The 11,976-nt window shown below is 33.4% G+C and overlaps 1 protein-coding gene across 1 annotated transcript; it reads right to left on the bottom strand.

Moving 5' to 3' along the window:
- Nucleotides 1–2,117: 2,117 nt before the first annotated feature.
- Nucleotides 2,118–11,713, bottom strand: LOC145663566 (uncharacterized). Its single transcript, XM_081729673.1, has 4 exons — nt 11,522–11,713; nt 8,487–8,868; nt 6,869–7,001; nt 2,118–2,254 (listed from the first exon to the last, which is right to left on the bottom strand). The coding sequence occupies exons 1-3, from the start codon at nt 11,684–11,686 to the stop codon at nt 6,907–6,909; spliced, it is 642 nt and encodes a 213-aa protein (XP_081585799.1). The 5' UTR covers nt 11,687–11,713; the 3' UTR covers nt 2,118–2,254; nt 6,869–6,906.
- Nucleotides 11,714–11,976: the final 263 nt, after the last annotated feature.

The raw sequence follows: 11,976 nt of genomic DNA, 5'->3' as shown, positions 1-11,976 counted from the left end.
GGTGTTTATCCACCACAAAGTTCACTTGGCGGGGGCTGGGATCGAACCCGAGACCCCAAGCACCAGAGGTGAACGCTCTACCACTGAGCCACCGCGAACATGTAATGAGCTACGGATTTTCTTCCACTTATATTTGAGATGATGTTAGTCATTTTTTTTTATCTGTGGAATGTCTTATTATGAGACCCTTAACGAGTTCAGTATATGAGACCGGTCTCATAATGTGACCCGTATAGTAATATTGGGTCTTATATTTAGGAGCTCATTTGTATCGACATTTCTGTATTCACAAAGTAGCCTCTTAGACTTAGTCCTGTACATAGAGCCAGTGATTCCGTTGGCATTGCACTGTCATTCTGAGCACATTTCTTCTCATTTGATACATATTTGAACATTAAAAGAAGTAATCAAATATAGTTGCACTTTATGTGCACAAAAAGTGTAAAATTTTACAGTGCGTATATTCTAAAATTGAAGAAAATGAGTTAGATTGAAAGTGTAACGTTTTATATTTTTGTGCCTTCACAGGAACCCCTCATAAAAATGGCACTGTAGCAACTTTGGTCATATTTATCAATATAATTTTTTATTCTTATATTTTTATGTATTCCAATAGTTTGTATCGTAAATTAGACATTCCACAGAATATATTAAAGTAACAATATTTGTTTATGCTATAATTAACCAGTATATAGCATCTTCACTTCTAGGGTCTCATATTTGGAGTTCTTACCCTATATATATATATATATATATATATATATATATATATATATATATATATATATATAAAGATAATTGGATAGTTGGATTACTGATCAGAGACGAAAAATGCATAATTGTTTATCGATTAAAATTTACCTTATTTTACACCATAATATTGAAGTTCAATACAGTATCTTTGGTGGTGTGATGAACGCTAACATACCAAGAACAGTTTGTTTCTTCCTTCTTTACATTACTACTATCTTCCAAATTACCTTTATAATTCTAATCTTTTTGTAACATGCAACGTACTTACAGGAGCTAACTGGTCGTGTATTATGTTCTGTTCTTTGTGCATTAATCATATATATTAATCATCCGATTTCCAGCCGATTTCCGATTATTATTATTATTATTATTATTATTATTATTATTATTATTATTATTATTATTATTATTATTATTATTATTATTTGTGGAAAGGATTAAAGGACGAAAATATGTTGTTGACCGACACAAGCACACATCGATGGGATTCCTTGTGGCGTAGTTAGAACTTCGCTGTCTGTACAGGAGGCTTGTTTTGATTATCGGTATGGGGCCCCGCGTAGCATAGTCGCTAACGCTGTCGCCCTCGGTGCACTCGGTCGAAAAAGTGTTTCCTGGGTTTTCCTGGCAAATGCCGGGGTGGTACTTAACTTATAGGCCCCAGGCCGCTTCCTTCCTTCCCCAATCATTTCTTCCTTACCTTTCCCTGGAGATTGTGTGCTCGCTGAAGGACGTCATCCAGACTGCTAAATGCTTCCCAGAAATCTAAATCCTAACCTAACCTATCTTGATTATCGGTGGTAAGAAACTGTGGTTTGAATTAAAGCTGTGGATCTACGTCTGATATAGCCTAGTAAACTAGGCGCTGAAGCGACGTTAAACTGGAAGTAACAGAAAAATATTGGAAAGGAGAAGGGCAGTACGTCCGTCTAACAAAAGAATTTAAATTGAAAAATTACTTACAAAGTTTATTTTGACTTTGGAGCTAGTGCAACAATCGTAAGTCTAAAAACCCTTTTATAATACACAGGCAACTTAGTTACAACGCCGAGTTGCGTCAGTAGCATGGAAATATAAACCAACTAACTGATAGCAGACATCGACACTTTTTTTTTAATCTTTCAACACCCACGTATTTCCTTCACAGTGTGTCGTGGTTACCAGTTAGAGAAAATGTGCTGCCATCTACTGTCGATAGTCGATCTTTTCCGTTGACGTTAATGAACAATATACCTTTCGTCTGACTAAATGCTTGTATCATTCGTATATATATATATATTTTTTAGCAATTCGCTGTTGCTAATTCACACATTATGCACTAGACAATGTATTGAAATGGAAGTTGAAAGTAAAAACAAACAAACTTGTATTTTTAAATTTTATTTGAAATTCTATAGTACAGAAAGGGAGAAGGGAAGTACATAAAATTTTGATGGAAAAGGTTCAACTAATGAAGGTAAGGGTAAAGGAGGAAGTAGCTGCCTACTGTAATATCGAGGTCCTGAAAAGAAAAAGAAAATATTATTAGGAGTTTGACGAGAATTAATAAATATGCTTAACAAACAAATTACGTTTTCTTTAAAAAGAAAAGTCTGTGTCATGGTGGAAAGAGTACAAGGTGGTTGCATGCGCATGTCGCCTGAAGCGCTGTCGTGGCTGTGACGTCATCTGGTTTGCAAGAGACAACGGGAAAAGGCGCGGCTTTAAGTGTTAAATGATATCGAGAATGCCTAACTGTGCAGTGTACGGCTGTAGTAATTATTACAGAAAAACCAAAAGAACTAATATAAAATACTTTAGATTTCTTCAAAAAGAGGGGGAATGTCTCCAGAAATGGATTTTAGCTTGGAGGCGACAGGACAAAATAAACCTAAAATATGGTAAGTTTTACATAAAAGTAATAAATTAATGCAATGTTAAATGGAATTGTAAAAAAAGCAATTTCACTATGTAGTTTCTTTTTAGTATTAATAGTATGTAATAATAGTATATAGAGCTACAGTAGCTTGTGTTGATTCTGCATACAAAAATCCAATAGTACGATTTAAAAAGACGAACCTTGATTCAAGACCCGGATTCGAAATCATGAGGGAGGGGGAGCGACAGAGGTGATCATTTCTACCATCGTTTCCTTCTACGTAAGATATTGAGACAAAATTTTCCCCACAGAGGCAGGCATGTAACTCGAGAAGGGAGGCACGATGATTTAGGAGGCTTACCTCCCTCGCGTTAAGCATATGGAGAGCATTGAACGCGTTAAAGTAGTTCAGATCCCATTTCATTCTGAAGGTCTGCATTCCCTGCAGCCTCGGTGCTAAAACGGGACGTTGCATTTCAAATTAACTAACGAATAATTCGTAATAACGATTCGTAATAACGATTAACGGTTACAAAGATATATAACAATGTATTAGATCAAGAGAATAAAGTATCCACCTACCATGTCCTGGCGTCATTGTCGGGACATTTTTACACTCAGATTTTGAAATTTTTGTTCATTTTTATCATAACTTTGGATAATTATATATACATATTTAGGGGCCCCTTCCAGAATTACAAAATTAAGAATGACTGCAGTAAATTTAAAAATATAGTAGATTCTCAACCAATCAAGGAAGCACGGTGGCTCAGTGGCAGAAGGCTCACCTCTGGTGCAAGGGGTACAGGTCCGCTTCTCGGTCAAGTGAGTTTGTGGTGGACAACATCGTGCTCGTGAGTTTCTCGGAGTGCTCCCGCATTCTCATTCCACCAAATTTCACATAATCATTCACTTATATTTATCTTATGTCTTCTTTAGTCTACGGTACAGAAAGAGAAAACTTATCAAGAAAATTAAGAAAATTATGTAATTTTATGGCTTATGTTTTCTAGTCTAGCTGTAACACCCCTACATCGTCTTCACCTACGCCTAGTAGGCCTACTTTGTTCCTTGCTCGAAATAATCATGTTCTTGCGATTTCTTTGTTTTAGGTGCTTTGTATATACATATTTATTTCTATATATTTTTAGAACACAATAGTATATGTAACGTTTTATTTCGTACAAATGTTTAATAATACAGTTTGTTATGGCGTAAATTTTGACACTAATATTCAGAGAACTGTCAATTTCACCAAACCTTGTGTTCAAATACAAATTCTATAAATAAGCGATTAGTGATTTGAAATAAGATGATTTTTTTAATAAATCAAAAATAAAAACGATGATTAAAGTATTAAAAACGTGCGTCCCTGCTCAATAAACTTTTTAATCTCCCCTGAGATTCTGATAAAACTTACGTTTGAGCAACCTTTTTTTTTTTTTTAAACTGTCCAAGCATAACGAAAATATACGTACGTACATCTCTGTTTACGAAAACCATGAATTCTCCCTTGAGATATTCTCAAAATTTATATGGGGTCACCAATAAAGAATTCTCTTTCAAGCAAAATAATAATAATAGTAAATCAAAACCGATCAATGTGTTACGAAAATATACTTGAGCATACATAAATATATAATAATGAAATGCATTAACGACACACTGTTATAGATTATTCAGGCCTATACATACTCGAGTGAATTACTTCAGAAGTTTTTTTAAAAAAAAGAAAGAAAAGAAAGAAAGAAAAAAGCAGAAAATGTAGTGAGTAATATTGGTTTGTTCAAACTTCAAAGTTGTTTAATATGAACTGATATTGCTGTTTCTTTTGCTATTGTAAATATCTTCCTTTGAATTCACTTAGCTTAATCATTGATTTCACTACGTTTATATGATTACTGTTTGTACTAAAATTTTCACTTCGTTGAAGATCACTACAAATACAAGAGAAGTTTGCGTGTGAGATACCAGTGAGCAAGCGCTTGTTAAAAGTTTATCTGCCTCTCGTTGGCCACGTCTGCGACCAAGATGACGTCATGCGCCAGAGCGACAAGAATGTAGCACTGCATTGCATCCACCTTGTAGTCTTTCCACCATGGTCTGTGTGTTACAATTGCCGTACGTTTGTAATATGAAATATGTCTATAAACAAATATTATTTGAAGATTGTATGTAATAATGTCTTGCTTGTATTTCGAACAAAAACACACAAAAAGAAAACACAAACTGACCTATTGATAAACATTCGTTATACTTTTTTGTTTGTCGATAAATTTAACTAATAATCACGCATTGCTCATTTAAAGAATTTTAAAGTTATTCAAAAAATTAATGTGCAATTAAACTTTTAAAAAATATTATTTGTTAAATGTAAGCTTTGATGTGAAGCTAATTTTAATTCTAAAAGTATTCTAATTCATAAAATGTACTTTCTGAAGGATGCTGTTTTCAGTGGTATGTATTTAGTATAAGGAACTACTTGGAGACCTTAAGGTTGATATGCTGGAATACGTTTAATATCCTTTATTTAAATTGAAGATGATCTTACAGATAAACCGGTATTAATAAATAGAATTCAGGCTCTTGAATCATGGATGCTTCGCTTTTATTTACTGTATATGTGCGTGCTGCTGGGTCGTATTCATTATAAAATGTAGTACTATCTGTATTACTATAGTACTATTTAAAAAATAAACTCCATTAAAAAGTATTGAAATGCAAGCTAATTCAATGTAAATAAAGCTTAGTATATTTTATGAGTTTCTAGTCTCCATCACTGAACACGGCCTCAATATGATGGTATGTATGTTTAGTAGTGTTGCACGCGAGACTAGATTTAGGGTTATATTGTATCAGAAAAGTGTAGTGAAAGTGCTTTTTCTGCTTCGAAATATTTGTTTCTATTGGAAAATATTGGTCTCGTCCCTTATTTTGTTATGAAAATTATGTTAGTATTGTTTAGAAATTAGCAAGCCCCTCATAGGTCAGGAACGTTCGTGAAGACCTTTCAAAAATTATTCAATATGATCAAATCTTGCTGAATAATTACGTAAGTTCATTGCTTGTTTTGAGCCTTACAATTTGTCCATGATAGGTTTTTACATGTTCTTATCCGAAGAATGTTAAAATTATTGGCGTATTGTTTAATTAAGTAGTCTCGAGAGAGGTATTTATGCATAATGTTATCATTGTGTTTTAGTTATTTTTAATGACAAATGAAGGATCTAGAGCAAAATCTTTCTTAGTAGCATTTACCAACTTTTGTAGCTGAGCGATTTCAAGCAAGCTTTTCCCATTTTCTTCTATGTTATCGTGTTTTCATTCTTGATTTGTATTGAACGATTATTAACACTATTTTTTAAGGTGATGGAATTCGTAAAAGATACAATATAATTATATCAGACCTGTATTAGAGTATTGATATTTGAAAATGGGAGGAATTGTGTTTATTCGTTCTTTTCCTGTGCGTCATATATTTCAAATATAACACTTATGGATTTCTCGTGTTTATTCCAGGATGTTTTTAACCTAATCCGCAGTCCAAGTAGTCTAGCTAAAAAACAATAAATAATGTCCAATCTATTATTTTATTGTAGCCATTATTCACCCTTGTGTTTAATGAAGCTAAAAACGCTATTTTGTTTAATACTGGATGACGCACTCAAGGTTCACGATAGGTCGATATTCATTTTTTTTACTATATTGATATAGCTTTTTTTACTATATTGATACAATTTCCTCTGCATGACATTGTTCTTCGCAAATAGAAGCAATCCTTAATTAAACTAACAATTCTGAAATCTGCATCATATTACCGTCCTTTGATATTTCTACAAATGAATAAATCACAAGGATATTATTATATTGTACACGATCTACAGAACTAATCAAATCTTTGCCAAATTTGACATGGGATAGACCCTGGCTTGTTTAATATTCTCCTATACAGAGTTATAAGCCATCAAAGTTAGAATTTGGACTTGGTCAAATTTTCATACAAGGTTCACTAATTTCTGTTTAGGACAAAATTTAGGAGAAAATATATTAAACCAAACTATTAAACGTAAATTTGATTTTAAATATTTAGCAAATGCAGTGTGTACGAATAATGAAGATTTTTGCTAAAGTTGATGAAAGATAATTTATTACCAGTTTAAATGTATATGTGTTCGTGACATTTAAACAATATTATAGTTTTTTCGCTACATAAGTAACATGGGGAGGGATTATACAGACATTCATAAAAATACTTACATTTATCTGTATAATATCCAAGAATAATTTCCAATTTCTTAAGCGATAGCAATATCAGCACAATTTCTGTATTCTTCTTGAGGACCGCAGCCCATTCCAGATGTACCATTCCCACAGTCACCATATCTGTTGCCTGTTTATTTAAAAAAAGAAATGAATTGTAAAATAATTTAGAAACTATAATTATTACTGGTAGCCATTTCCCTTTGTTTCCTAAACGATCTGATCATGGTTCATTTTTTTAAATGAATATATTGTTTTCAGTTATTTTAGGAAAATATTTTTTTTTACACTAAATCAAGTACGAATCGAGAGCCTATTTTGGGTTATATTGTGCAGGTTAATACATCTTTCTTATCGTTTATTGTTTTATTTTTGGTATTAAAATTACGTGTTTCTTGTTTAAATTTATTCGTAATTGTAGTAAATTAATCTATTCACATAAATAAATAAGAGAATATTATTGGAATACATAAGTATAATCGTCGATAATTATGCAATAAATATTTTCAGTTCTAAGTAAAAGTGGCCTATAATTCATCTAAATTTTCTTTGTACAGCTAGCTAAAAAAGAAGTAAATTCTTGAAGACAGTTTATACTAACAATACAAGGTATTACAAAAATTTTTTCACAGTATTTTGGAAATAGATTCCTGACATCAAAATAAGAAAAAAAGTTCATATAGACCTATGGTTGGAAGTGGATAGTTCTGTAGTTATAGGTGTCGAAAATATGAAAAAAAAATAACATTAAAGGTTCATAGTTCCACTAGTATAGTTCGTAGTCGGCTCAAGACACCACTGAGGAACTAGTATGTGAACTATTCAAATATCTATGTTTCAGAACCTGCAGTACTTGCACAATCATTTTCAGATAGGTTGTTTTGGAGTACTTGATCACTCTCTACTACTTCTCCAAAAATTGTTGTGCAAGTACTGGAGCATTCTTAAACATGAATATTTTGGATAGTTCACATACCAGTTCCTCAGTGATGTCTTGACCCAACTACTATGTGTCCCATAGTAGTGGACCAATTAGCTTTCAAAATTGAATTGTTTCATGCTTTCGCCACCCTATAACTCTAAAACAATCCACTTTTGACCATAGGTCCATATGAACATTTTTATTATTTTGATGTGAAGAATCTGTTCGTAAAATATTATGACACATTTTTGTAAAAACCGGTACATTTTTAATGAATTAATGTAGTGTTTAATTGCAGAAAAGTTCATTTTTGTCGTTTATATCTATTTGGAAAATATTCGATCTAAAACTTTACTAGAATATGAATTTTTCAGTGTAAAATAACACGTACCAAAAATATTTTTATAGCGTGTATATTGTTAATAAATTATCCTTATTTTGAATCTTCAATATATCAATTTAGACTCATTAAACTAATAAGATTGTCAATTTTATGTCAGTTAACAAGTTAGAAAGACTCTTTCGTATTTAAAAATTGCAATATTTTACCACGATTTATGTTCGCAAAGTTAAATTTGAGATTCTGTTCATGTTAATTATTTTATTTTGTCCAGAATTGATCCGCTCAGAATGTATGTAACGATAAGTCAATCAATTTCTAAAAGAAAGAGAAATAATACAAAGATTACTTACCAGTTCTCCAGAACCATTGGAGGACGCAGTTGGTGCAGGTAACTCCCTGAGGCAATTTCAGGTCAACGGTGTACTCGCCAGCAACGTGTTCCTCCATGGTGAATCTGGTGCCAGAGCCATCGGCCAATTCCAAGAGGTGTTGGTCGAAGCAGTCCTGGGTCTCAAGGACATTGGGGTCGTTTCTGGCGCAGAGACGGAATTCGAAGAAACCAATATGAGGAGCCTGGATGTGAAGATCAACAGAGATGGTGGATCCTTGTTGATAGTTGGCAACGATGATGTTCTTGCCGTACATGCCACCAGATTCGTTGGGTCTTGGGCGGGGCAGGGAGTAGTCATCTCCACATTCTCCACACTTTCCACCATTCTTTACCCATTGGACCTACAATTTGACCATACTAATTTGAAATATCTATAGGTAAAAGCAACTGTCAAGTAGAGTCATTACAAATCTCTATAAGTAATAACAGTTAAGAAAAGCATATTGTAGAAACGTATTGGATGCTAGTTTGAACATGATATTTCGTTGTTAAGTGAAATGTTAGAAAACGAATAGTTTTGGTAACTAACTTTTTGGAGACCAAGTAATTAAACTTATTGACTCAGAGGTAGACCCTGTGGGCGACCAAGTAACTGTATAGAGTTACATTGATCTATAATGCATTAATATTATTATATGATTCTTGTTTTTCCCCTCAAAGTCGATGTTTTTGGTCTAGTTTCCTAGTAAATACCTGCCTGTTAACGTTTTTTAAAAATCATTTTTCGATAAGTATTAATAATAAACTCTGCTGAGGACAGTAGGAGTCATGCAAATCTTACCTTTACGAGAGGGATGAATGCGCTTTCGAGGATTACGAATCCGTAAATATTTTCGTTTAGATGCTCATGAAACCCGTAACCCTTAAGTGTTTTGAGTTTTGCATATTAGGATTACGCGAAATGTACATTTATGAATGAATGGGATATGGATATTCACCGTTAAAATTACCGTTAGTTTACCTTAATGGCATATGTTAGTTAAATTTCAAGAACTGGGTTGCAACATGAATCTCAAGTTGCAATTTTTGCATTCCCATCTTGATTACTTTCCACCAAATTTCGGAGAATTAAGTGAGGAACAAGGCGAACGGTTCCACCAAGACATGAGGGATATGGAGAAAAGGTACCAGGCACTTTGGAGTGTTAGCATGATGGCTGACTACTGTTGAACATTGCACAGAGAAACTTCAGAAGAAAATCACAAGAAAATTAGGAAAGCTTATAAGAGAAAGCGTGCTAAAAAATGTGAAAAATAAGTATGTTATATGACTGTGTTGATTTCCATTTTGCAACGTATATATTTATGTATATATTTCCATATTATATGTATATATGTAGTAATCTGTATGTGTAGAGAATCTTATATTCTTTTCTTTGTCTGTCTGCATTCACATTAAACAAAACATGTTCAGATATTTAGCATAATAAGCTCTTTAGTCTGATAGAAGATAAGAAATAAGGTATAATAAAGCAGTATTGAATACGGAAGAAGGCCCAAATTTTGACATTGATTTGTAAGAAAACCTTACGTGACAGGGGAGAACGAATTCATTATTGGTAATCAGCTTGGAACAAAGAATTAAGTTCACCTATTAATAAAAAAAACAACATGAACTTTTTTTCAATTTGCAGCCCTGTGTAAATAAAGAGTTTAATTTAGCATGCAATTAGCTTATAATGCACAACGGCCGAGGACTCAAAGTAGTTTTATTAAAAGAGACTCTGTTTCGAGACGTCTCCATGCAGAAATTGGGTGTTAATAATATATACCCAATTATAGATTATAGATAGATTATGTTCTGGCAGAAGCTAATTATAGAAGTAGAAATCTCTGTACGAATACAATTACTTCTATGACGTTATTGGCAACATGTTTATTATAATTAAATCACCATCATAGGTATTCTGCTGTTATTGGCATGTTACTTTCTGCAACTGAGAATCTTCCATGCTTCACAGTCTTCCAGTAACCTCTTCGTCTTTTCACTTACGATTTCTCTGCTTCGATATCATCTATTAATTGTAGTCTCCTTCGTCCCCCCTCTCTTTTCTGCCACCATACCCTCTAAAACGTCCCTCATGATACAGTTCCTTCTCAGCGAATACCCTAGCCAGTTTCTCTTCTCTTCTTAGTAATATCTAAAATTGTTCTTTTCTCCCCCACCGTTTCTAACACCGTCTCATTCGTTTTCAGCTCTATTCGGCTAATTTTCTCCATTCTTCTACACACCCACATTTCGAAAATTTAAAGTCGTTTTTCATCATTTTTGCATAATGTCCATGTTTCTGACCCATACATCACAAAACTCAGCACAAAGTACTCTATGAGTCTTATTTCTCAACTCTTTGTTCAAGGTCCCACAAAATAGTCTTTTATTCCTTCTTAAGGCCTTATTCGCCATTCTTATTTTTGCTTTTATTTCACGTTCATACTACATATCATCACTAATAATGCTATTCAGGTATCGAAAATTAGTCACCTGTTTTATTTTCTCTCCTCCTACTTCTATATTTCACACCAATCCATTCGTTCCAAGCATAATCGCTTTTGTCTTTATAACATTTATTTTCATCCCATATTCGTCATAGCCCTTCTTCAAGTTTTCTAACAAATTATTGATATCCTTTTCAAATCCTGCAACAAGCGACGCATCATCTGCAAATCGTATACATCCAATGATTATACTTCCTACTGAAATACCATTTGCATTTTGTATGCTCTTTTTAACTATCTTTAATAGGTGGATGTTAAATAATGCAGGTGAGTGATATGGGCATTAATAACTACTATCGACTAATCATTATTTAGAGAAGTAAGTTTAATAGGATTTCCTTTCCGTTAGCGAGTTCGTGCATGGTATTTTAATAATAGTATTATTGTTCAAGTCGCTTCCTGAACTGTAGCTTTACGTTTTCTGCAGCCGAAATGCTGAAGAACGCTAAGCATTAAGTAAAAAGAAATTTTATATTCTAACATTGAATGTATTACTTACGTCAAAGCTTCCACAATTCAGTCCATCATCGTTGTAGTTGGGAGGGACGTTGTATCCATCTCGCCACATGGAGGACCTCATGGGAGGAACGGACAAGTGTCCATGTCCTACCACTTGGTGGACCAAGAGAAGAGCGCCAATGAGAACAAGACTGGTGCGAGCCATCTTTGCAAAGAGATCTGCTGCGATAACTTTACCACCAACTTCTCAGTTCTTTTATAGCAAAATTATATCTGATATGATAAATACGGTAGCTATTCATTGATTAAATTTTTAAAGTATATTGCAGTGACTTTTGTTCAAAGTGGAAATGGAAACACGTGAAAATACCTAACGTTTTAAATGGGCTCTTGAAAAATATGATAATAAGTCCTTGACCACAGGTCATGTTCTTGGTTAATGGGTCTGATAGATCTTGAACAATACCTTAGAGATGAGGATTTCTTTATTAGATG

The sequence above is a fragment of the Thermobia domestica genome, chromosome 11, assembly GCF_964235325.1.
Source record: "Thermobia domestica chromosome 11, izTheDome1.hap1.1, whole genome shotgun sequence".
In the NCBI taxonomy this organism is placed as follows: Eukaryota; Metazoa; Arthropoda; class Insecta; order Zygentoma; family Lepismatidae; genus Thermobia; species Thermobia domestica.
The sequence above is the reverse complement of the archived record's forward strand: the minus strand, read 5'-3'. Positions and strand labels throughout refer to the sequence as shown.